Genomic DNA, 27,865 nt, shown 5'->3' with positions numbered 1-27,865 from the left:
ATCCAGACCAGAACTCTCTCTGTATATACAGGACTGTCTCAGAAAATTTGAATATTGTGATAATCCCCATACGTGTGATTTAGTTTACTGAACCAAGCTGAGTGTTTTTCAAGGCTCAGGAAACCCTTGCAGGTGTTTCGAGTTAATTAGACGATTCAAGTGATTAGTTGAATACCCTACTAGTATACTTTTTCATGATATTCTAATATTTAGAGATAGGATATTTGAGTTTTCTTAAGCTGTAAGCCATAATCAGCAATATTAAAAGAATAAAAGGCTTGCAATATTTCAGTTGATTTGTAATGAATCCAGAATGCATGACATTTTTGTTTTTTTAATTGCATTACACAAAATAAAGAACTTTATCACAATATTCTAATTTTCTGAGACAGTCCTGTATATCCAGACCAGAACTCTCTCTGTGTATATATCCAGACCAGAACTCTCTCTGTATATATATCCCGACCAGAACTCTCTCTGTGTATATATCCCGACCAGAACTCTCTCTGTATATATATCCCGACCAGAACTCTCTCTATGTATATATCCAGACCAGAACTCTCTCTGTATATATATCCCGACCAGAACTCTCTCTGTGTATATATCCAGACCAGAACTCTCTCTGTATATATATCCCGACCAGAACTCTCTCTGTATATATATCCCGACCAGAACTCTCTCTGTGTATATATCCCGACCAGAACTCTCTCTGTATATATATCCAGACCAGAACTCTTTCTGTATATATATCTAGACCAGAACTCTCTCTGTATATATATCCAGACCAGAACTCTCTCTGTATATATATCCAGACCAGAACTCTTTCTGTATATATATCTAGACCAGAACTCTCTCTGTATATATATCCAGACCAGAACTCTTTCTGTATATATATCTAGACCAGAACTCTCTCTGTATATATATCCAGACCAGAACTCTCTCTGTATATATATCCAGACCAGAACTCTTTCTGTATATATATCTAGACCAGAACTCTCTCTGTATATATATCTAGACCAGAACTCTCTCTGTATATATATCTAGACCAGAACTCTCTCTGTATATATATCCAGACCAGAACTCTCTCTGTATATATATCTAGACCAGAACTCTTTCTGTATATATATCTAGACCAGAACTCTCTCTGTATATATATCCAGACCAGAACTCTCTCTGTGTATATATCCAGACCAGAACTCTCTCTGTATATATATCCAGACCAGAACTCTCTCTGTGTATGTATACTGACCAGAACTCTCTCTGTATATATATCTAGACCAGAACTCTCTGCGTATATATCCAGACCAGAGTTCTACAGCTCTGTTGTGAACTTCTGTCTCCAATGCTCAGTGAATAAAACTCATGTGAACCAGCCACAGAATTGGACCTGAAAGAAACGTTTCTTCATCAGTTTAAACAGTGGGACTTTACATCCAGGTGTCTTTATTTTCTTCACATAGAAGATGGTGCCTGAAGATGTTGAGTTTCTGCAGAAGGTATTATGCAGAGGAAGTATTCATTACCTTTATTTAAGTAAAAGTACTAATACCCAGTTTAAAAGTACTTGTTTTAAGTAAAAGCCCTCCATTTAAAATGTCACTTAAATAAAAAGGAGGAAAAAAGGAAAATGTACATATTCAATTATTATTATTATAGTATTAAAAGTAAAAGTCCTCAATGCTGGAAATTGTCTCCATGTTACTGTTACAGTCATTATAATATTATAACTCGTGCATTTATGTAAGAGCAGGATTTGACTGTGGTGGTGGGTTGAGGTGGTGGCTCATTTTGAACTATTACAAAGGTCCAGTGTAGGATTTGGCAATATCTAGCTGTGAGGTTACAGATAGAAGTAATGTAAAAGAACCTCGGAGTAAAAGAGTGAAATACTTTACAACTGTGGCGCCTCCCCTGTACTTAGTTACATTCCACCCCTACCAAGAGGTGAGAAAAGCAGACTGGAGCCCCGTTCTACAGTCAACTGTTTTCTATTGAACTCGCTGGTCCTGCTGTGATTTAAATCCTATCCAGACTGACGTCCTTGTATTCTACAGTGGTTATTGTTCTAACTCATTCATAAGATGTGACTGAGTTATGAGTCAGAGAAGAAGTAGAATTTTGACTAGATGTCCTCACACATTGCCACACCTTACACACTCAGACAATTTTGGTTTCCTCTTTTGACTTCTCTCAGCCAGGAGAGAGCTGGTGCTTCCTCATGTCAAACGAGATGTCAAAGTCGATTTATTTCACACGTAACTTGTTAGTTTAACCCAGACAGCGATCTTTTCCTTAAGCTAACTAAGTATTTCACAATCTTTTCCTAAACCTCAGTTATGTACGTACATATGTTGCTTGAACTAATTAGTTTCTTTTGAAAAGATTGTGTGCGTGAAAGAAGCGGAAATAGACAAGCGTTGCTGGACTTTCGTCGTAAAACGCTCGAAATAGGAGGGTAACTTTCTGTAAGACATCATTCTACCTGCTGTATGAGTGTACGTTCCAGTATGTTTGTCAAATTATACAACAAACATTTCCAATATCTTAAAACAAAATATGTCTTGAAGCAGTTGTTGAGATATTTCACTCCAAACCACAAATGTCAACCTCGCGGTGGCACCAGAGGAAACGTCAGGTGATCACCAGAGCCAGGAGGGTTCATCCTCAGCGGACCATGAATGCACGTACAAAGTTCCATAGCGATCTATTTAATTAAAATAAAGTTGTCGAGATATTTCAGTCTAAACTTACGGACTGACATTTCCGTCCTTTGAGTCACTCCAGCTGAAACTTAAATAAAGGCCTTCAGCCTTCAGCCTTCAGCCTGGGACCAGGTGGTTCGGATGAAAACACATTTTTCAGGAATGATGAACGGCATATAAAAAGCATAATCCTAAAACTAACTTGCAGACTAAGAGCAAAGCTGCAAAAAATACCCCACTCAGCAATGTACGAGGATAAAAGAATGAATTAGTCATCAACAAATACGAGGGAAGTGTGACTGTTACCCAGAGAGATGATTGGTTCTGGGGTTATTCTCATCTGCAGGAGAGTTGACAGAAAACTCTCAGTATCACAGCACTGATGTTGTGCTTGTAAAGGTCACAGAGATTCAGCAGATACAGTAGCCGTGTTACATTATTAGACAGAGGGGAACATTGTGCTCCAGTTTCTTTTCCTGATACCACCAATGCAACTAATGCTTATAGTGTACTGCTACAAGTACCAGCACTGCGACGCCATTCTCCCTTATTCTGCTCATGGCGCTACTGCACATTTGCTGTTATTGCTTACTTTGTTATGTAGAGTAAAAACAGTGTTGGTCTTTTGTTCAAATGGCTTAAAACAATCTCATCAGTATGAAAGCAGGAAGTCACGTGAGATTCTCAAATTTGTAAGAGAGCATGTTTCTATCCACTTGTTTTTTTTCTCCACAATTTGCCCACAAAAAAGTGGAAGTGCCGACAATTTGTAAGTCAGTTGAAATATTGTTGGTTGGGATTCGGAGCAAATGATCTGTCTCAATAAATATTGCCACTCAACGTAGTTTGGGATATTTCTGAATTGCCCAATATGAACATGTTCCACAACATGGCATTAAAAGAAATGATGAATTTTCCAAAAGAGCACACTTGTGTTATTGTCCAAACTATGTGATTCCTGAGAGATGTTTGAGATGGTTGATAACATCCGTTGAGCCCAAAAAATATCGAGACAACTCAGTTCACCACAGCTGGACAACAACCACCTGATGGTTTGTGGCGGACAACCACGTGGACGAACAGGGTGAAAAAAAGATCTAATATTACTGAACGGGTTTGGAAAATGTTCCAACAGTGCTGGAAAAAACAACCGTGTCGGATGAAAAGCAGCAGAGCGCTGATCGGTGTTTACGAGGGAGGTCGAGGTCAGACCTCCACCCTTCAGTGATTTATTGGGATCTTTTTTCCTCTTTAAAAACAGAAGAAGTGTGTCGTGCCCAAGTAAAAATACACACTGGTAGCTCTGAACTAATACTGACTCGAAATCTCTCAAAACCAAGTGGAAATATAGAAAGTCTTTAATTAAAGGTAGATTTTTCCTTCTCAGATTAAGAAAAAAGATAAAATACTGTACAGTGATACATTCTATCGTTGCGTTAGGCAGTTAAAGTTAAAAAGTCCACAGCCACACCAAATGCAACGAACAATATTCCCTGTGTAGCCAGATACATTCGGATGATGAATTTCCAGGCCACTTCCTCTTCAGTCGTCCGTTTTCAGTCCATTGAGCAGCTTGAGACGCGAGAACGTGGTCGCAGTTGAGACACACAACAGGATTGTATATCTGCATTCATATGCAGATTTATGTTTATTGAGATTAATAAAAGGCAAAAACCTTTTCGTCGGACGATAGCCGATGGGTGTCCGAGATTGCATTTCGGCAAAAGCGTGCAGCCTCATTTGCTCTCCAGATGGACTGTTTACCTGAATGCAACCAAAGCCCACCCAAATGTGGTCGACACTACTAGGACTACAAACCTGAATGCTTCGGTTTATTGAGATATTTATTGAGATAGAAGTCTTCGCACAGAAAAGGGCAAGGCCTTTACGCAAGCCAAAAATAACTTGAAATATGAAAGTGAAAAGTGCTTTATGAAAGACGACGATGGGGCACTATCTACACCAAAATCAGATCACTCTGTTAGTAGCGAAGCGGAAGGCTTTATTTCAGGCGTCACTGGTTCCAAAACTAAAAGTCTTGGTTGTAGATAATAAGAACATAGTTTTTTGAAATGTTGCAACGGTGCAGGATGTAACACTGACTTCACATGGTGGTCAAATGAAACTGATGACATCTAGATTTCTACAATGGGATATCAAGCTGGAGTATGCAGTTTAGTGTTGGTGTCAATGGGCAAAGATTCCATAAACCTTTTCATCATATCGTAATAGACTTCTGCACCTCCTTTGGGCTCTGATTTCAGGCTTTAGAGAATTTAGCCCATGACAGGAGAGGTCGGGCCAATCACAGGTCACTTCAGATAGAGGGTGTTCCTATCGGTTCTTCTAGAAATGCAGATGTGTGTTCACGTCTCTTCAGAAGAGGTAAGACAGACTTATCCAAAATAAATCAGCAAAGCACTTCAGACATGAAAAAGGAAAATGTTGCTCATAGTTTATCCTTCTGCTCACGCTGTTGGAATGAAATAAGAAATAGATGTGAGTCGTCTGCATAGAAATATATCAAAAGATGCAATAAGGTCTTAAAGCAGTAAAGAAATCTTCATTGGATCATCAGCGGATTAAGCTGGAGGTGCAGACGACTTCGAGCTGAATATGTGGTTTGTGGAAGTGACATAATCAGCTAAAAAAATAAATCTATCAAAGAAATATTGGTGAACTGACGTCACTCACTGCAGCCTGCAGGCAGAGACGGATGGAACCACCTCGATGAGTCAAAATGAAGAGTCATCCCATCTTCACCTGAAGAACCCGTTGCTTTCATCATGACGCAATGTGTAACCTGTTCCTGCTTGTTCCAGCAAAAAGCCTGTAAACACACATTCACACCAACGGGACACTTTGAATCTTCAATTCACGGTCTTTGGACTGTGGGAGGAAACTGAGCAGTCAAAGCAAACACACACACAGACACAGGAACGTGCATCATGTAGTCCAGATGTTCTGAAATATATTTAGATTTTTTCAACAAATTGTTATGTTCTATGCACACAATACAGATATGTATGGATTCAAGGATCATTTATTGTCATTATGCAACACAGGGAAGCACAACGGAATTCAGTTGTAGCTCAACAAACTTCATATTCTTCATAGAGCATCGTAAGGAATGCAAACAGCAGCCACAGAAACATTTCTTTGGGCAGATAATATGGTCGACATCTACACATTGAAAATTCAACATGAGGAAAACATTGTCCATCAACTTTGACTGTGTTTGAGTTTGCTCTCTGCGCCGCTGTCCGCCAGTCAAGTGCAGCTTGATCCGGGATGATGGATGGATCCAGGTCTCTGTAAGGATGTGGGCTCAACAGTCACCGACCTCCCGCTGCTTTCATCCATCTTATTCTTCAGCTACCGGGCTTCAGACAGCCAGCAGCATGCTGGGTAGTGGAGTAGCCTCAGCTCCTATAGCTGGGTTAGCTTAGCCTCCATCTCGGCTCTCCTCCCTCTTTTCCCTGGGGCAGTTTGGGGGCGTTTGGTCCGGCAGGTCTGGCCGGTTTTGTCGGCCGCGGGCGGCGATCGTCTCAAAGTCCGCCGCACTTAATCCAATCCACACGCTTCCTTTCCAGATGTTGATGGAAGTTGCCATAGCAAAAGTCACATAGCATATAGCCTAGCTTAACGTTGAGACTGAAATAAATGACCTATCAGCACCTCTAACTAATCATGCACTAATTATTTGTGGTTGTTTGATCTATAGACACTTAGTTGTTTTAGGGAAGGTGTATGACATATACCCACAGCTGGGCAAAGGAATTCCCTGTATAACCAGCTAAAGCAGCCTCAGAGCGAGGCAACAGACAATCATGTAATAACCCAGGCGTAAACCTCGTGCCTGAGGTGTGACGTCACTTTGGCCGTGTGGAATTTTCTCATGACCCTCGCAGACGAGTCTCGCATTAATCTTCAGGATAGACTAAAAAAATAGTCCCTTCTCTTGCTGTCGCTCCATGTCGTGTGCTTTATGAAGGGTTATGGATGAGCTACATCTTTATCGCCAGCTAAACTAACACAAATATGAAGTGAACACACCAAACAACACAAAGAATGTCATCAGTTTCAAAAAAATGTGTCAACAGACCTTCCAGCTGTCAACATAGTTCTCCTTTAAGAACCAAAAGGGTCTGTACTCTGTGTTTATGTCTGTACTAACGCCAGTCATGGAAAACTACTATTATTCACCCAGTACTATTTTGAGGTACTTTTGGGGAAGAGGGAGACCTATTTATGCTTTTACATCAATGTCTGTTTACAGGCGTTGGAGAGTACTACTGCATATGTGAAACAAAGATGAATAAATACCTTTGTGGCTCCAGAGGGAGCTGTGTGAAGTCTGATACATTTCTACAAGTGATGTCACTCGATTTTGATATATTCGTCCATTGTGAGTGGAACGATGTTACCAGAGTGCAACGCTACATCAACTGAGGACTCTTAACTTGACTGTGTCCCTTTTATACTTCTTCTACAGTAGGCTACAATTGAGAGGAACTTGTTCTACTTTTTACATTTATTTGACCAGCTTTAGTCTTACTTACTATGTGTTACTGTATATTCAAAACCCATGGTCATGTTTTAGAGTTGGTTTAATAAGAGCTGGGGCTAAACAGGAAATAATCCTGTTCTACTCTGTCACTTTAAAACGTTTTACAGTTTTGGCCCACAACAAAGTACAATTTATAACGCAACACCTCAAGAACGCCTGGAGGGACTTTCTTCAAATTTGGCACAAACGTTTACTTGGACTCAAGTGCGGACTGATCAGATTTTAGTGGTCAGAGGTGACGCGAGCCTTAACAGCTGCAGTAAAGAAGACTCATCTTAATAGCCCAACAAAGGCAAGGAAGTCCAGTTGCAACCAGCCGGGTCTTGGCTCTCTTGCTGCTCAGTTTATTTTTTATATACGTTACTGTTTTTGTTTCTTTTAAGAGGAAAAAACGTTCAAAAAATTCGAATGATATCTTCCTACTCTAGCTTCCTTTTCCCCTCCACGCTGTACGGAATGAAAAGAAAGAGGCGCTCAAAGCGCTGCATTATAAAAATGGCACATTTATTGCTACAGAACGGTCATGAACATGAACCTCATTGAATCACGACAAGATGGGAACCAACAGGCAACAAACAGCCGAGTGTTGGGCTGGTACGAGAAAGAATAAAACCCTCGGCACAGAAAAGCAAAGAGAACCTGTTCCCCCAACACCTCCACTGAGTGTAATAATAATAACAACATCAACAATACCAGCAACCATAAGGACAAGAATAATTCAAAGTAAAAAGTAAAAGAATACAACAGTAACCAGAAATAATTAAGAAAATGGAAGTGTAGAAAAATACAATGGAACACAGATTCGAGGCACTCAGCCAAACACTGGGGGAAAAAGTGTAACTTTTTTTTTTTTTCTGATATTTTGTGTTGTCATCTGTTTGCCGGCTGGGATGGGACGTCCCCGACTGTGGCCTCGCATCGTGACCCGTCACACAGGAAACCTCACAGGTGTTTTCATTTGAACACTTGGTTCAAATAAAACATCTTTAAATATAATACAATAAAGCAACAAATTCATCATTCATTTTTAGAACATTTCCCAAAAAAGTGGAATATTTTATTGTAGTTATTCTGTTCTCATACAGTAATCTGAATGTTTTTTTCTTTATTTATTCTTTTCAGTATTCACCATATAAAAGGATTGCCCCTGCAAAAGAATAAGCCAAATATATTTTAATTTATGACAGATTAACTTTAGATTTGCTCATATAATAGGGTGCACTAAGTCTAATCCATAGCAAAAGAGCACGCTTTAACAAGAAGCCCAGGCACTGATTACAGGGTAATTCTGTGTATTTTTTTCTTTTCCATCTCTTCACTGAATTGCATCACAAGGAACAAGAAGAAAGAAAAAAGGCCACAGTTCATATATTTTCACCTTCACCTAATGATGTTAATACTGAAAATGAAGCATGTCTTTGAAAATGACAAAGAGAGAACACGATGAACTGAGTGAGAGGATGAGTCCACATCACCTTGTGTCGATGTGTGTATTTGTGCTTGTTCTTCACTGGGTTGTTGGAAAGTCCAGTGTCCTGTTCTCCATGTGGATATTTTTTTAATGTCTCAATAAATTCTTCCCTGGCATTGCTAAATTGTATTTAAATCGCTCTTTTACTTTTTTTAATTTGGGGCCGTATCCTGGTTCATAAAAGTGGTACCAAGCTGGGATGAGATAGATGCAGCTGTGCAACTTGTTGCTCATTGACTTAAACAAACTGTCACCACAAGTTTTCCAAGAAACTGTACGTTAGCCATCCATCATCTCAAATACATTCACAACAATCCGACACATTTCTAAGTTGTGTTGAAAATCCGCATCACCTCCACGTCTGTCTTGTTCTTGTGTTTATTGGATAGCTGTAGAAATAGAAATGTTAAAATGAGACACCGTGGCTTTAGCAGCGGTTGCATTGAAGCTCTTTGTTGAGTTGCCAGGTTTGAGTTCTACCGGCACTCTACCGACCACGAAACCCAGTGGACTCTCGGATGGACCGGTGACTAGCTTGTTGGCTAAACATGTAAATCAGAGGGAAATTGTTGGAAGGTATCTTTTTTTTCTCGGAGTTAGGCAAGCATTTTTCCCTCCTTGCATTCGTTGTGCTAAGCTACCTCTATAACGGACGCACAGAAGTGAAACTGATCCGACTAGAGAGAATGTATGGTAGGGAATAACAGAAAAAAAACATGCCGCTTACTGTAAAAAAATGATCCGGAATTTACTGAAATTTTAAATGTCAAAAATGTATTAATTTGAAACTGCTGGTATTGACTGTGGCTCACTGAGCACTAATAGCACATGATTTAGTACATTTGATATACAACTTTATAAAACAGAGCTCATTAGGACCCTAAAATAAATATAATCTTAAAATGTATGAAATAGTTTGGCGGTAGGTTTATTTCCTCTGCTAAGGTTATGTTATGTTGTGTTTGTCTGTCTGCAGGATCCCGGGAACCTTGTGGCTCGATTCTCACACTTGGCTGAAGGGCGGATCACAATCATGGGGCGGATACTTATTATTTTTTCATTTTCAATAACATTGCAAGATAGGGCATTTGGTGTTGAAGGGGCTCTGAGTGCCTTTCTAGTCATATTTATTTTCATGGTCGTCCGTTTAGAGAATCCTGTGAACTTCAGTTCCTTCAACGAACTTCTTTCATAAAAACTAAAATACGGGTGAGCTTTAATAAGCTTGCGTCCCAAATTAACGTAAGATGGTTCAGAAAAACACATTTTTTACTTAATATGAAACTGGAAGAATATGCAATGCCTTAAGCGAAATGTTAGGCAAACCGAGATTTGCAATATTGGCAGGAGTTTGAAATAGTTCTCTTCTTTTGGCAGTGGACAACTCACATGGTCTGTTATGTGGAGGTTGAAGACATGAAAACACCTCCCTTCATTGTTCATGTTATCATTTTCTTTCTTTCACAGGAATGATATGTTACCATCCACACTGGTCATTCGTATCACATGTTTGAAGTGATTTGTAATTATTTTGTGTCTAAAACATTGAATTTAGAATGATATAAATGCAGCAGATTGGCTGTGCTACTGATGTCGGTTGGTGTTCGTGCCTGAAGTATACTGAAGTGTATTTCTAGACGAGGTAAGCTCTGATGAGAGAAGAGAGAAATGCTTCCTGGTTCTGACATTGCAGGGAAAACAAAGGACAGGAGCGGCCATTTTGAATTCAACTCATTATTGTAGTAAACCTGGTACAGAGTAACAGCTTACAAAGCTCATGGCACAGTCACTGAAAAAGAGAAATGAGGTGTGTATGTACAACAAGGAGGGGAAAGCTAATAGAAACATCAGGGGTAACATAAAAATGAAGATACTGTAATTCAGGAGATGACTTGATTATACAACAAAGAGAAAATAGCAAATGAAGCATCGCAAAAATAACATTACGCAAAAAACACATGTAGCACTTACACTGACAGATTCAATCCGAGTGTTTAACCTTTAGGTCCAATTCAAAGCAGCGCTTCTTTTTTGACAAAAAAGCTCGATTTTAATGGCAAAACACTGAAAACAAGTGACTGAACCCTCCCCGCACATGATCCGATATCTTTTTGGGAAAATAGCTGATAAGATTGTTTGCTGACAACCTGTTTCTTTATATTAGAGACATTCCAATCTTTCACAAAATGTTCATATATTAATCTTGAATCAGGTGCTGAGGGTGTTTCATTTAATCAACAGTTGCAGCCCGTCCTGAAGAGAACAAATGCACAGGAGAGAGTCGGCTCAGAGCCACCAGGTCAGTGAGTCGGTTCACTCTTTGGGGACCTCGGTTACGTGTTTCTCATCTTTTATGTAACTAAACATTAAAATCATAGATTTTGTGATACTACCCTAAAACAGTTTCCGACGAAGAGATTAGTATTATTTTATAACCAATTTCTATTTGTTCTACATTTTTGATGAAATTAAATTGAGCAAAACAAGGTAGCATACCTTTGAGTTGTGATGTCCTTTGTTTTGATGAATCAGCATTTAATGGAACATGTATTTGTTTTGTGTCTTTTGTTCCTCCGGCTCTGACGCGAGTGGTTCATTGATTCATGTGACAAACAGGACTGAAGCTAAGAGTTGGCACCGTGCTACTGTAACCTCACTAAAAATAAAAACAAGTTCATCATCATCATCATCATCATCGCCCATGACTGGCAAGTCCTCCCCCCCACAGAAGATGCTTTATGACTATTTACACGTTTCTCTGCAAAAAATACATTTAAAAATGGTAATGTCATGAGGCATGGAGAATTAAACCAATATAATATAACTTTTATGATTTCTGATTCCTCGAACCCTCAAAATGTTTCCCACAGATATAAACATAATGTTGAAAAATAACAAAAAAAAGAATATTCTGAACCTTTGACCTCACTACATTTCCAATGTGACACATTGTTTCAACACACACTGAATTTTACGTTTTCATATTTTAACAAAAAAACCGATACAACATATTTCTAAAACACAAAGTAACAACAGTCTACATGTAAAAATATAACTTTTACATACACAATTTCAAAATAATGGTAAAGTTTGCCATTTTGTTGCATACAATTTACAAACGTCTGTGTGTTGTTGCCTTGGATAGAGAGCAGTGAGTGGAGCCGGTTTGTCCTGCGCAGGGTCAGAGTGTGTTGTCATTGGCAACAACAGAGGACACAACGGAGTCAGTTGATAACACTGAGGGGCCACTGAGGGGCCTCGCCAACTTCTGCCTGTTCAGTCTTTGAGAAAATAATTCCTCCCCAAGCAAACGCTCCCCTTGCAACAGAAAATAAAAAAATAACAGAAAAGGGCACCCTCCTTATATATTGTATATACTTTTTTGTACAGTTATATATAGATTGATTTACTCAAATAGATTCTTTTCCAGTTCCCGTGCCTTCCTGTTGATTGGGTAGGAGTGTAACCGTGTCAAAATGACCATCGACAGAGAACAATGCTGTCAGACCGCAAATTTTTTTTTTGTTTGTTTTTTTACATTTTCTATAATATACATGTAAACCAGAACAGACAAAGAAAAAGTAATAAGAGAAAAGAGTCTTCTTAAAAAAGCAAGAGAGAGGAAAGAAAATCTGTTTTACAACATACGACCACACACTTTGTACTGAAGACTACATTGGCTTACGGACAAGCCGATCAAATATTGATAAAAAGCTGATAAGCTATAATACAAGAAGAGACGCGTAGTTCACCATGGAAACAGGGCTGGGGCTGGGACCAGGAAGGGTTTTGGGGTTCTGGAGAACTTGAGGGGGAGGAGGGGGCGGGGGCTCATCTTGCTAAATCAAGCGTCTGTCTCATTGGCTCCAAGCCAGATCGCGCTGTCTACTTACATATAAGCGTACAGTACATTAAATACAGTTTAGTTTTTTTGTTTTTTTTTATCCAAAAAAATACTTTTTTTTCCTTTTTCGCTTTTTTTAAATTCCCAGGTCTGGTAAAAAACCTGACTGCATAGAACCTAACGACTAAGAACAGGTTTCCCTAAGCTTGCATCCTATTAAAAGACCAGGTACATGTCCTCCTCTGGCAACTCGAATGATATGAACTCTAAAAAGGCACATTGGTAGAAATGTGAATTTTCAAATTGCATCTGTGGGACCACTTAGGTGGGGCTCTGGTTTAGGGCTCATAAGGCTAGGGTCAGCAGAGAAGACAGAACTGGGACCGGGTATTAAACAAAGGCCTGGACTGAGGATGGTTCACACTGGGGCGATGGTGAAAGGGGACTTTCAGATTGACACCAGAAAACAATGAACGTCCTTGCAGATATTCCAATTAGTAGACCTTGATGCATAGCAATGCAATAAACACTACCATATTCTTCCTGACCTATCTGGTCTGGATGTATTTATTCCTCAAAGGTCCCGGTCATGACTTTTGTCCCGATCCTGTATCACTCCCAAGTCAATGTTCTTCCAAACATCTACACCAGAAACCAGGGTAAGTACTGATCTGGTGTCATTTGATTTAAATATGTTTTTAATTTACATGTATGTTGAGCATACCAAGGTAATCAGAATGTCTGAACCCTAGGTCATGACTAGATGTGAGGCTTTAGTCTCTACAATGCAATGCAGAACAGAGGACAGTTTTGCCAGACATCAACATCCCGACAGGATTGCAAGGCCAATGAAGTGTGTAGCAGCTAATGGTCCCAGCAACAGACACCCCAGCTAGCATCAAGTCGTCAATCAGAAAGTCCCCCAAGGTATTTACTCAGGGCAGGGCAGTCCGGAGTGCAGGTTAGGGATTCAGATACTAAACCAGGAAATGGGCGAACCAAATGAGTCCAACACACGAATGCTTTGACTACTGCTGCTTGGCCCCCAGAAGAAAAGCACACACCCCTCACCAGGATGATCGCTCCCTTGCTTCCCCTGCAGCGGTGCCATCATGCAGACCACGAGCTCCTTCCTCCTCTGCCTCTATCTCTAGCTCCTAAGGATGTTGGCCCACTTAAATCCTTTCCCCTTCAATGACTCCCAAAACTCTCATAGCTCAGGCCCTCGGGGACATCCGGACCACTCGATTCAAGTGATCGTAATTCGGGGAATGTGCTGAAACATGGAATAGAATTCACTTCAGTGCTCAGTGCGGCCCTCTTCCCTCTCATCCAGCCACCCTGTGTGTGTCATCTGTCCGTCCTCCCAACCATCTGCCCAGCAATCCTCAGACTTCAGCCAAGGCCTGGACGCCGATTAGAACTCCTGCGTGCTCTGACCTGTGGGCACGCTGACGAATATCTGACAAAGGACTCCGCTTCGGGATCCTTCTGTCGTCATTTTTGCATTCGCACTACAAACCCACAATAACAATCTCAAATGAAGGTGTCGAGAAAAGTCTTTCCTTCCTGCCGCATTTAGAAGTACACTTTTTCATTACTGCATGATTCTTCCTTCATGCTTTTCTTCTGTAATTCTAGCCTCAATAATTGAAACACCTCAGTCCCTCTGGAGTCATTCACTGATTGATTGATTAACTGATTCAATGATTGATTCTTGAAGTGTTCTCTTCCTCCCAGTAGATACACACGGGCCGGTTAAGTCCAGGCTTTTTGTATGTGATCACACTAAAAAGTTAGCAGTTCGCACAATTTAGCCACTTGCTAACAATGTTAGCATGACCATTAGCATAAAACACTAATACAAATACACAAAGAGGTTGAGATTTTTTTCCACACTGACAATCTACTGTGAATGTTTGCAGGTTAAGAGGGAATGCATTAGAAGGGGAAGAACGGGTTGCCCCCGTTTTTCCTGTTTAGCCCCGTTTTTCTCTCGGCATCTATGATAGTCAAAAAGCGCTCGCAAACTTAATTGGTTTGTTCGAATGACTCTGCACCTAATGTCTTCTTTCTTTTAAATTTATACTTTGATCTGTGGAAAGGTGTGGCTCGTAAGGGGACGTGTGAGTGGGCAGCTTGCTTCTGTGATACTTCTTGGAATTTTCCTGTACCATTTTTTTGTTGTTGTTTGTTTCGTTCGCTTCGCTTCTCCGTGTGTATCTATGTGACTGGTTTGCATCCAAGAGGAGATCAGGCACAGCTTCATCCACAGTGTGGCGTTAAGATTGCCATTCAGTCAGAGACGCGCCGGAGCTGCATTCAACGACAGCTGCTCAATGTTGCTTTAAAAAAAGGAAAGAAAACTCTTTAAAACACTTTGTGATATGTTTCGCTCCGTTCTGAACAACCCTCCACAACCCGTACCCTCCTCACCGCCCGCGTCCTGTCGCACTCTTTTAACAAGTTTTTTGTCATGTTTTCCTTTTCTCATATATACTATATATATATATAGAACCATTTTGTTCTTTAAAACTGGGAATGCTGATAAAACAAGTAGTACAAGAAGAAGAATTTCTTGGATGATGTGATCGCAAAGACTTGTCCATTGCTGTCACTTTGTGTCAAAAGCTCCCACAAACCGCCACTTTTGTAGCAGCCGGTGTTACAGCTCAACGTCTCCACAAAGCAGCATCCAGTTCACTCGGTGACCAAAGCATCTACTGTGACTCTGCAGTTCGTGTTCTCTGACAGAAGAAGGAGACGGAGGTGAGGAGGAGGATAAGAGACAGACGAGAGGAGAGAGAGAGAGGCTGATCTGAGTGGTCAGGCCGGAGATCCAGAGATCGGGGGGGGTCGATCGATTGCCGGGTTGTCATGGAAACGCTGTCAGAGGAAGTGGTCACTCATCATCTTGATGAACTCTGGCACCTTGGACCTGGAGACAAAGAGACAATAAAAAAAGAGGGGTGGGGGGTTAAGTACTCGCACAAAAACACAGATAGAAAAACATGATTGACTGTTAATGTAACGCCGGGTTCACACTGGACACGGGGACGCCGCACTATGTCAGTTATCACACGAGCAGTAGCCGGGCTGTTCACACTGTGGACGTATAAAGAGAACTGGATACAGCTCTCGGCGACGCCCCGTTCATTCCTATAAACGTTGCTCAGTGGAGCATGACTACTGAGTATTAAATGACCCGGATCTTCCTCCTCCATGGGCCCATAGAACACACGCACTAGCCAGGCAGCATCCTCCGGTTCTGCCGAGTTTGGCAAATGTCCGAAAGGACACGGGGAAGCAGGTTAAAAAAGGGTTGTGGTGCTTCTCGGCGCTTCCGCGTTCACTGTGAACCCGGCGTAAAGCCCTAATAGTGGTAGCGGTATGTTTTTCACCACACGGTGAAGTTGATGCAGTCAAGAGGAAAAGCTCATGAAGTGTCAGAATAGAAAGGGAACATGTTCTGGGGAGCATGACTGTGCTCATTGAATTCCAGGGTCCATAAACATCTTTTTTGGGGTTTTCCTTAAAATAAGGAGATCCAGACAATTCTATCACTAATCGCCATTATTGGTCAGTTATTCATCAACTAAAAAAAATGCTTGTGAAAGCCCCATGTACAAGAGGACATCTTGGCCTGAAAGTGATGCCAGAGTAAAATTCTGCACTGACCAAATCCTTAGCATTGATCCTCTGGCGACCATGAATATTCACAGCAAATCTCATCACATTCTGGTCGGATTGCAACCACATAAACACCCCTCCGCCCACTCTTCCCTTTACATGACTGCGTCATGACTTGGTCCTAACTCTTAATAAGAATGTACATTTTTAGGAAACAAAGTGGCTTTAAAATGTTTTGGACCCAGATAAATCTGTACGTATTTAGGCCCCCATTGTATAAAGAAGCAAAGCCTTTACTTCATTTCTTTCACTGTAAAGCTTTTGCAGATAAGAAACTCTGACTGACTTCGGTCACTCCTGCTCCTTATCGAGGACCTTTGGTACCTCAAGACTACAGAACATCCGTAAACAAGCTCAATGAAACAGTTGACCTGTTCCACGACTCAACATGCAAACACAAGGACAGTTTGGATGTTTCTAAAGTAGCAGAACAAAGAACAGCGACAGTCACACACAGTCGCACATACAAATCACACTTACTGCCAATCTGTTGTTAAAATGTACCCCGCCCAGACAGAAACTCAAGTTGTGGCCTCATCGTCAGCTCTGCCAGGTATTAACCATCAGGAGCTGAACGACGCAATTCTCCAAATTTGTTCACGACATGGAAGTATTTGACCTGAACGGCATTTGGTCGACATGTTGTCTGTGTCAATTGAACCTTTTATTTCTCCCCTGCAGGAGAGTCACAGTAAAAACGATAAAAAGTCAGAAGACAGAATAATGATATATTTTCATCAGTGAATTTAAAGTTTAGAATGGTTACCAATGAGCAAATTGATTTAAATATATTTTGGTTTGATGATATAAATGGTTATAACACATTGTATCTTTAAAGTCATGTTTTTCTGTTCAGCAGGAAACTAATGGTTCAAAAGTACACAGACATCAAATTCATTTGTATCAGACAAACGATAACTTGTCCATATTTTGACCCTGAAAGCAGGAATGTCCTTTTCCAATTCAGTGATTGGGAGCCCACATGTGATAATGAAGTATATATTCTATTAACCTCAACTTCTTGTCATTGAAGGCATGTTTAGTTTGCCATAGTTTAGCTTCAATTTCATGGCAAGAGATTTAACAAACTGATTGCTTGAAGTTTCTGTACTGGTTTCTGAATTCTTTGGTTTTAAGATAAAGGTACAACAGCAGATTAGTGTCGAAGTGAAACCTTCTGACCATTCAGGGGCGAGGAGATGTTGCTGCATCTTACATTTGTCCCAGGGGGTTGGAGGCGTCCGCCATGGCGTGGTGCGCGGCGGCCAGTGAGAGGGAAGCCCCGTCCGATGACACGTTGCCCTTCTCCTCCTCGCGACGCTTCAGACAGGCCGCCTTGGGGTTCAGGTTCCGCTCTGGACCGGGGGAGAGAGGGAGAGAGGGAGAGAGGGAGAGGAGAGATATCATTTCTGGTGTTTTCTGCCCCGACTATTTTTCACTGACGTATTTCTGCGTGCTGGGTCACTACACAAGTAGTGAGACTGAAGCCAAAAAAGCCAAAACCTTCAGCCAGGTTGAAGACAGTCAACAGGTGCCACTGCTGCCCTCTCCTGGAGCTCTTGTAACACTACATATGCTAGATCTCTAACCTCATGAACCTTGATTTCCATCTTAAATTCCCCTCAAAGTAACTTAAGATTTAAAATTTTGAAATTTTAGAATATAAAACATTTAGAATATCTTTAAGATCCCAATGTCACTGCAGCTACTGTTGCTTATTTCATACTAAATAGAATACAATGAAATCTCACATTTTACCACGTTCTTATCACTAATTACACAGTTTTGCATCACAGCCGACTAGATGAACTACTGCAGTCAAAGATCAGTGACCGTTTTCATTTCCCCATCATTTTACTGGAGTGCTCTTAAACTAGATCTCGATCACTAGCATGGCCAACTGTCCAGCATTATATATAACGTGTATATTAAATGGAAATATTATTTATTCAGTACTTTCACAACCATGTCAGTTGAACAACAAGCTGCAGAATATTAGTGTTTGTGTTGTTTTTCGATAACTATGATCATAACAAACAGTACATTGTTGCAATAAATACATGAATAAATAAGCAGAAGAGGATGAAAGTAAAACCACTAGTGAGGTCAACGTTTGCCTGTCTACATTAAACCGACCTCGGACTTGCTGCTCCAGGCTGAGGATGACGGCCACGGCCTGGTGCAGGATCAGTAACTTGGTCTGCGGCTTGTCGCTCTTGAGGTGCAGCTGCACCATCTTGCCCAGCTCCTTGAACGCCTCGTTGATGTCGCGGACCCGCAGACGCTCCCGCGCGTTGTTCGCCATCCTCCGTTCCCTCTCTCTCTCCATCTTCTGCTCCGGAGACAGGTCCTCGTCGTCGTTGTTGCTACGGTGGGGAGAGCACAAGATGATTCATTAAGTGATGAAATCACAGGGAGCAGGGCTTGGAAACAGACATCATGTGCCATCATGTGCTGCCACGGTGGTCCTAATCCTGTCTGGAGCTACTTCTTCATCATCAAGAGTGCTTCTGCTTTCTTTGTTTTGTTTGTGTGAAATTTTACTTTTGTGTGAAAATGGAAGAAGTCATTGATTTTGAACATGCCAACACCAACATATAGGCTTGTTTGCAAACCAATATGATGACAAGCCAGAGGAGAAAAAGCTCATCCAATAGACTGCTGAAGGCGGGCGGTGGTATTTCATTTGGGTGATTTCAGACACAGCTTTAACATTTCTGTAGTCGAGCCTGTAGATGGACAGAAAGGCTGTAGGTTGTAAAGTTGTATAAATGCTTCATGCAACCTCATTTTCACATGTGCATATACACTCTAGCTGAAAACAAGTTATCCCAAATTAAAGAAGACTACTCAAACATGGGCGGGCCATGTTAAGCTCAACACGGTTTGCTGGATCACATGACGATACGTTTCCAAACTCTGCAGCACAGCATGGGCAACATTTTTCTTGTCTTTATCATCAAACTATTTGCATCATCGCCATCATCGTCATCATGACCCCCACCATGATGTACAATCTTTGAGTTTGGGATCCAGGTGTTTGGGATGTTCCTCCAGATGAGAAATATCAATGGAGGGGTGAAGGCTGCTCAGCTGCATCCAGAACGGGAAATAAACACTGTGACCAACATCGATCTTTCTAATACTTATATACCATATAATGAGTGGGTTTGAAATATGTTAAAAAACATTTTTTGAAGGCTTATTGTTTCCCGCCAAAAAGCAAGAACACTCATTACATTCACCAAGGAGGTTCTGTTTTCTGTTTTGTTTTGTTGTTTTTCTTGGAACTCAGTGGAGGGGTGTACCATGGGCCAAGGAAGAACCCATCAGGTTTTGGAGTGGCTTGGCCTTGGTAAAGGTCTGCGTTCCCCAAGTGCCCTTCTAGCTACCTCCGCCAACAATGTTGTGTTTTCGGTTAACTTTAAATCTTTTTAACACGGGCGAAGAAAGAACTCTTTCAATTTGGGAGTCGTTCCCAATCACCAGGCGGGTGGGCACATCAATAATTACTCGTGGAAGCCGTCTTTGGTCGGCGCTCTCTGAGTGCTCTCTCCAAGTCTTCAATGTTTCTGTTGGTGTTTATTCCCCAGCTCTGAATGTGAGGCAGCACTTCTCTGGGAATATTGACTGTGGGCTCTACTCTGTTGTGTGAGAAACAGTTAAAACCGGGCTCAAGACCAAGAAGAGACTGACCGGGCTCAACCCGGAGACTTCGTGTCCACCAGAAACCTCTCTTTATATTAAATATTACAGTTTTGTAGTCGTGAACATGTTAAAAAAAGAGAGATGTCTGGTGGACATTACGCATACTAGAAGTCTGTATTAACTGATGTATTTAGCTGCTTCCCATCACACTTGGTCACTTCATCAAAGTCCAGAGGCTAGTTCCCAAAACCCCCACAGCTGACAGTCCTTCCTTTAGTCCTCTCTCTTCAAAAAAACACAAAATACTGTTTATCTGTTCTTTTGACCTCAGCTGAACACTGATCTGTGGTTGCCGCTCAGCGGTGGAAGAATATTTGTTTAACTCAATCAATCCAAAGTAGAGGCAAGTCATGTAAATCTCTATAGATTCTTTCAGAAAAATGACTTCGTTTCCAAGTTTACAATTCCTGCCCTATCCTCGGAATATGCTGAGTGAAATCAGGAAGGTCTCTGAGCGCGTAGGGGTTTTGGGTTCAACGGCGGTCCCAGCCCAGCTGAGGGGTTTGATGTAAGCGAACGTCTGTGGGGTACCTGGACCTAGATCTTTACCTCTCAATTGATTTCAGGTCCTTGCTGTCGGCGTCCTCCTTCTTGGCGTCCATGGACTTCGGGTCCTGCAGGAGGTTCTCGTCCCCCTCGTCCTCTGACTTGATCTCCGAGCTGATGGAGGAGGTGCTCTGGCCCTGAAGGCCTCCAGACAGGGCTGCAGGAGGAAGGAGAGGAGGGGTTAGCGGGGCCACATAGAGGAATACAATGTACGACGACTTGTTTATTAGGAGTCCGACAATCTCTGTAACCTTCACGACAATTGGACTTGACCACTTATATTTGACGTGATTGCTGTCGTAGTAATTGTCCTCAAAAAAGTAGTCCGAATGACCATATAAGGGACAACTCAAGACATGTTTGTAAAGTTTAATCTGTTTCAACTTGAGTGAAAGATCCACAACCATCTTGCACAACGACAGCATTGGTCATTGCTTCAAACGCCGAAAAGAAAACCCCTACTGGGATGGATGAGGCAAGAAAGTGATGATGGATGTGAGGGTTGGAATTAGGAGAAATAACCAAAACTAATCTCAAAATTTCCTCAAAAAGGTCTCATTTAAAATATTGCAAAAAATAATATATCTGCAGCAACCAGATCCTGACATGTTAGAGACCAACAGTCAAGTGACAAGTGACAGTCAAGTAGAGATTGTAACAATGTAAATATGTACAGCATGAAGAACACATTTTAAAAACTAACATAAAACACTGCATAATCATGTGGATAAAACGGCTAATTTAGGCAAGTTGTGGTTAAAAAAAAAGAATATGGTCATGGTTGCCATTCTGCTGATGTAGCGTGAATGCAGCATCGGGGCCCGTGTGAGCGCAGCTAATTCACCAGTCGACCTCCAAGATGGCGGCGTTGGGATAGTTGCGATGCAGACGTAAAGCTGGGGGCTCTGTGCCCTCTATGTTCCTCAGCCGAACACAGACGTCTTTATTTGACGTCTGTATGGATCCGTCGCTGGGACGCTGCCAACTTCTCATTCAACAGAAAACACTCCCACACACACACACACACACACACGACCAACGATCGGCCATTTTGAATCTCCGTCTGCCTGACTGGAGGCATTTTGTCTGCAGCTTTGAGTGACGGCCTGTGTTTGGTTTGTGTGCCAGCGTCTCTTTCCATACAATTGCTGTGTTGTTTGTGCACAAATAGCTGCATTTACAAGAAAAAAGGCTTTATACTGTGAAAAGTGTCTCTGTGCCTCTGAATGTCACTGGAGGAGACTTGGTGTGTGTGTGTGTGTGTGTGTGTGTGTGTGTGTGTGTGTGTGTGTGTGTGTGTGTGGGGGGGGGGGGGGTCTAACTCCAGGCAGATTTTAATTCTGATGTTTGTTCGCTCTGCAAAAGTGACAAACTGAAGTAAACCCAAAGATGTCAGAATGTGGACTAAATCGGCTTGTTTTGAATGTGCTGTTAATCAACTACTGTCCCACAATGCATTGCACAAAGGAAGTGGAGGAGCTGCTCAAATCTGCAAGTCATTAACGACCCTGAAAGCCAATTTCCTGCCAAAGATGGAGCAGTTTTCTATGTAATTGCTATGTTTCTATACATCCTAGTCTCCTATCAAGATATAATATGAAATAAAAATATAATCAGAGTGTGATGATAGTTGTTGGGGTGTTTGGTCACTGTCAATCAAATCCAATCAAACTACACCCACACAATGCTGCCGAGGCGGATTAGCTGAGTTTTTGACTGTTAAACTCAATGAATATCACCTAAAGATGCGTCTTTAAAGGTGTCGCTTATGCAGTCATGAATATTCAATGTTGTAGAGCGACGATGAACATTTGAAGCCAAGTTTTCAGGGGCTTTTTAAAAATATTTTGCGTATGGTTGTGGAACAGCTACAGGAAGAAAAAATAAAAAGCTATATTAAATCTACATTTTTTCTTCCTCTTTCCTAGGTTTAATATGGCTTCCCAAAGTGGCACAGTTTGTTTTCTCCAAATGTTAGAAACAACGCTCATAGCTGATGATTCCTCACCTCGTGATTTATGATCAACTGCCAGCGCTTAGTGCTCTGTACAATTGTGGGTGAACTGACCCTTTAAATCAAGTCGGTATATAAATTCACTAATCATTATAGGAAATGAAATAGAATAAAATCACCGACCTGCTCCAGAGAGATGAAAGCACTTTGAAAGAGAGTATAAAATATATAAATGTCTCATGAATGTATACATAATATACTAGGAAAAAATGATAAATCTTCACTTCTTTATTATTATTATTTTGAAATTGAGATTGGGAGAGGGGAAAACCAGAGCTCTGCTACCGAGTTTGAAGTGTTTGTTGCCAAAACCATTTTAATGCCCTCTATTTACAGCCTCTACACACACTCAACTGTGTGTGTGTGTGTGTGAGTGTGTTCTCTCTCTCTCACCTCATTACACACACTTGGCTCTGGCTGCTGCTCGCTGAACTTTCCCTGCCAGCAGACTCATTTTCAGCCTTTCAAAAAACGAGCTCAGGGCTAATTTGCTCCACAGCGCGCTCATATACACTTCTCCTCCTCCATATTCATATAACACACACACACACACACACACACACACACACACACACACACACACACACACACACACACACACACACACACACACACACACACACACACACACACATATATGTATTTACACCCCTCGTTAGGTTTTTTTCCTTTCTTGCCAGCTGAGACCAGACTCCACGCGTCAACTTTCTGATCCTCGTTCTCGGATAGTTTTCTCGTCTTCACTGTTTTTTTTGTCATTTGTTTCTCTTATTTTTCCCGCTATTCCTTTCCATCTTCTTTGTTTTGTATCCCAATGTTTCCCTTCTCTCCATTTCATCTTGTCTTCCCTTATTTCCTTTTCTTCCACTTCATCTCTTTCTTCTACATTTTCTATTTCTTCTTCCTCGTCACCTTTCCTAATCGCCTTGTTCCGTTCTCTTTTTGATCTTTTCCTTTCTCTTCCCTCCTAATCCTCCTATTTTTTTTAAATAACTGTCTTCTGTTATCTCTATTCTTTGATTTCTTGCTCTTCCTTTTCATTTATTTCTTCCTCATCTGCTCTTCTTCTGTCGTCATCCCATTTCTTCCTTTTTTCATCCTTCATTTTCTTGCTCTTCCCTCTCCGCTTCCTCTGACTTGTGATTGTCTTCTTCCTCTTTCTCATCATTTACCTCCACTTTCTTCATCGTCCTCTTTTCCTTCTTTTTCTGACTCTTTTTTCATTTCAGCACTTCGTCTTCCTCTTAATCTTCATCCACTTCTGCAGATTCCACTTTGACTTTTCTCTTCCTTTGCTTCCTCTTCATTAGTTCTCCTTTAATCATTATTATCATTATTATACTACTATGTGGAGCTGGAAATTTGGTGTGTTTGTGTGCCTAAGTGCATGATGGGATACCAGTGGGATGCCTGTGCTTAAATGGGAACACACGCATGCAACAAAAACAACAGATGCTGATACAGTTTCTCCACCAGCGACTGTTTGTTCTTCTCCGTGATCGTCGTTCACTCACTAAGACAAGACGGACACACCGATGTAGTTACTTTTTGAAATGTATAATTAATAAATGTCTCTATGAAGAAGTAACAAACAAAGAAGGAGAACAACGCCGATATTGTCCGATTCTCATTGTGTCTATGTAACTGGTGTTTAAAAAGCAGGGCGGGTCTTACCGCGGTACGGGTCGGGCTGGTTGAGGTCCGGCGACGTGGCCGACTGAACCGGCAGCTGAGGCCCCGGCCCCTGACCCGCCATCGAGTGTCCGCCGCGCAGAGGGCCCACGCCGCTGCCGTCTTCTCTGTGAGAGCCCACCTGGAAAACAGAGAGCAGAGAGATGGTGAGGTTTCTTTTTATTTCAACAAGCAGCTCTGCTCTGATTCCCTCTGCATCTTCTCAAGTCCAGGTGTAGAGCGAGCCTCTTCCGGGTCTGAACTGGTGGCTCTGAACTCCCTTGGACTAATATTAGGTTGCGTTTAATGACATTATTATTTATATATACTTTCTTCTTTTAAATCAAAGCAAAAATGACATAGCTTCCTCATTTTATTTGTGTCTTGTCCTTCCGTCTGATAACAGTGTCTCTGAAAGCTGTCTTCTCTACTCTGACTGGTTATTTCCTACAACAGCTGGTGGCTGCAGCTCTGATACACATTTGGTGCTCTAGTGAGTATTTGTGGCAGCAGGACAGTGTAGGTGGGATTGACTCAAAATAACCTAGTGTGTGTGTGTGTGTGTGTGTGTGTTCATGGTTTATTTTACAGTGATTTTGCTGGTTGGAATTTCTATTTTTTGTGTAAATATTTAAACAAAAAAAACAAGAAAATATGGTTCAAACTGTGGCAACATTTTTTATTTTGTGCTATATAATTCATAAAACTTGACTTTTGTTCATACAGCACCTTTCAAAGAAATCGAATGCAATTTAAAGTGCTACGAAAATGGAGAAAAGATGGCGAGATTAATGGACATCAAATTAGGGAAATAAAAAAGCTTCATTTGCTTTGACCTGTGTACTACCCTTGGTAGTGGCATGTTGTCTTCACAAGTATTTTATTAATCCCATTAAGTCCCTTATTTACTTAAAATACATAAAATACTTAAAATACAAAAATTATGTTTTATCCATCTAGCTTGGTTTTACATTTTGTCCCATTTAACTGTTTGTATTGTTAAAAAGAAAGTAACTGTCCTTCTTATACTAAATCTTATCGTTCCTTATTGCACTTTAAGCCAATAGAATGTTACGTGACTAGAACCAATTGTATCTAATTGTTTTTGTATAACTCCTGATGTGAGAACACCAGAGGAGGGGAAGAAAGATCTCACTCTCCAACACTACAAAACAATTACCAGATTAGATGGTCATAAAAACCAACAGTGGAAAATCGATCTAACTCTGGAATAGTCCATATAAAATGATGTCGTTCCCCTCCAAATGTTGTAGTTCTGTAATTGGCCTGCTGAGGGCATCCTCTGCCTTTCTAAGACACTGATCTCCATCTGACACTCTCTCGCTCTCTCTCTCTCTCACACACACACACACACATCATTACGCTCTATGTTTTAAAAAAAAAATGTCCTCTCCATTTTTCCAGTACAGTACAACTTAGATGGGCAAACTGTGCTCTGCTCCTCCAGACTGCCTACACTTGTGTGTGTGTGTGTGTGTGTGTGTGTGTGTGTGTGTGTGTGTGTGTGTGTGTGGGTCCAGGTTCATATCTGCATGTCTGACATGAATATTTACACTTTTAGTTGTTAGTTTTTTTTCTTCTTTTTGGAACTCCAGTGTGTCGTGTGTTATCATGGAAATACTGTAGGGCTCCATGTGTGTGTGTCTGTGTGTGTGTGTGTATTTGTGTGCTTGGCTGAATCCTATCCATCTGTCTGCCACACGCATGCACACACGCGCACACACATACACACGCATGTACACGCGAGAGCAAAACAACTGACAATTATCTTAATGCCCATATGTTTAATTGTGGGATTTCTAATTCCCAGAACACCGAGCAGCTTCCAGCAGGGACTCACTCTTTTGGCACAAAATGGGCTCTCTTCATGTGTGTGTGTGTGTGTGTGTGTGTGTGTGCGATGCTAGCTTTCTCGTGGCATCCTGCGGTTCAGAACGGTCTCCCTCTCTCTCTCACCCTCCTTTTCCTGGGCTTTTTCCTTTGAACATATCAGCAGGACAGTGGCCAGATATGAATAGTAATAGATATGTTTCTGTATAAGCTGGTACATGAATGTTGCGTACATGTTTTGAACAACAGGAAGCCCAATGGCAGTGTGTAGGGGCTTTAATGGTGTGATGATCACAGGGGTCTGGTTATTTTGCCCTCAACAAATACCTAATTCATGAAGTGAAGACACACTGTGAGAGGGTTAAAGTTCATAGACGAAAAAACACGGACAACTCCTAGACCAGACGACTCTGTGGTAGTGACCTGTCAATCAGAAGGTAGCCCCGCCCTAAAGCATACCCTGTTTTATGGTCTATTTGACTCTAATGGACCATCATTTACTAAATGAACATCATGCTGTATTGAAGAAGACTTGAAACTAGAGATTGAGACCATAAACTCATGTTTACAATGTTTACTGAGGTAATAAATCAAGAGAGAAGTAGAGTCATTTTCTCATAGACTTCTACACAATCAGAGGAGTCGCCCCCTGAAGGACATTAGAGTTAATGCATATATATAAAGGTCTTTAAACTGACACAGGGCCCTTAAAAAAGACTGCCTTAGTTGATATTGGTGCTAATTTCTTGAAAGAAATTGCGATTAATAAGATTACTAAAACCAACTGACAGTGAACGTGGGACTTTTGGAGCCCTTAGGGTTGTGGGTCTCTGGGGCAGTTGCCAGCTGTTGAGTATATAACAATGGTTCTTCTTTTGGGAACTCAGCGAACGCTTTGAGAATATTATATTCATATTTGGAGCAGATTATAACAGATCATGAATACCGAACCGAACCTCTCAGTCTAGGGCTGTGCAATTAATCAAAATCCAATTTGGCTTCCAACGATTATGAGAATAGAATAATGGACATTCAAAGATTATTGTGCAGCATCCCTTTTTCGCAATGACGCTCCCGTTTTTTGTCCTTGTGATGTATAAATCCAGCGCACCCCGGTCCTTTACAGCGGTGCCCTTTTACAATGCTATGTGGCTGGGACTTTCTTTTGCCGAGTCAGCACCATTCATATCTATACAACCAATGTGTTCATGATTAAAGTGTTTACAAGAGCACAACGCTCTTATAGATCTAGCCTCTTCATTTTGCTCTCATAGTGCCCCAGATTGATGCATTCAACTTTAAAATGTAGGCTACTAAACGTTGCATGACGTTTCCAAAGTTAATTGATGGTGATCTCTCAATATTGACCGAAATCATCGCGATTATGATTTTTTTCTTCCAAAATCGGGCAGCCCTACCTCTGTCTGTCTGTTAATCCAGCTGGCTGACAGCGAGGTCTCTCCCACCGTATGCCAAACTCCCCTCTCGCTCCACGCAAATATCACAAAATGCCAACTCCCTTGTTTGCATGCGTGTGTATTCACTGTGTGTGTGTGTTTCAAACTGAGCGTCTATCCGTCCATACGTCTGTTTGCTCCCTTATTTATTATTTGCCTCTTGTCTTTCTTTCCGTCTATCGGTTCTGTTCACCGCCTTTCATCACTGCCTGGATTCCCAAATGTGAAATGGCAGCAGCGAGGGAGACAGAGAGGGTGGCGTACATTTTTAATGGAGGGCTTTTGTATTTTTAACGATCCTTCCCTCTCTCTTCCTTCATTCTGTTCAATGAGGAGACAGA

General features: G+C 41.3%; 2 protein-coding genes across 3 annotated transcripts in view; both read right to left on the bottom strand.

Annotated features, from left to right (window-relative positions):
- LOC306710619 (uncharacterized protein) overlaps positions 1-14,088 on the bottom strand; it is a gene marked incomplete at its 5' end in the record, with an annotated part of 71,886 nt that extends 57,798 nt beyond the window's left edge. Inside the window, one exon of the mRNA XM_079179261.1 lies at positions 14,028-14,088. Within this exon, the coding sequence (XP_079035387.1) occupies positions 14,028-14,088 (61 nt within the window). The remainder of the gene's footprint in view (positions 1-14,027) is intronic.
- A 1,345-nt stretch (positions 14,089-15,433) lies between these two features.
- Positions 15,434-27,865, bottom strand: part of tcf4 (transcription factor 4) — a 203,065-nt gene continuing 190,633 nt past the window's right edge. For both annotated transcript variants that reach the window (XM_079178494.1, XM_079178493.1), the window contains 5 exons: positions 24,220-24,358; positions 20,535-20,688; positions 18,414-18,643; positions 17,494-17,632; positions 15,434-15,525 (listed from right to left, as the gene is read on the bottom strand). In XM_079178494.1, coding sequence (XP_079034620.1) covers positions 15,477-15,525; positions 17,494-17,632; positions 18,414-18,643; positions 20,535-20,688; positions 24,220-24,358 — 711 coding nt within the window. In that variant the 3' untranslated portion in view covers positions 15,434-15,476. The remainder of the gene's footprint in view (positions 15,526-17,493; positions 17,633-18,413; positions 18,644-20,534; positions 20,689-24,219; positions 24,359-27,865) is intronic.

Source organism: Pholis gunnellus (genome assembly GCF_910591455.1).
Source record: "Pholis gunnellus genome assembly, chromosome: 18".
NCBI classification, from domain to species: Eukaryota; Metazoa; Chordata; class Actinopteri; order Perciformes; family Pholidae; genus Pholis; species Pholis gunnellus.
This window is presented reverse-complemented; position numbering and strand designations above follow the sequence as displayed.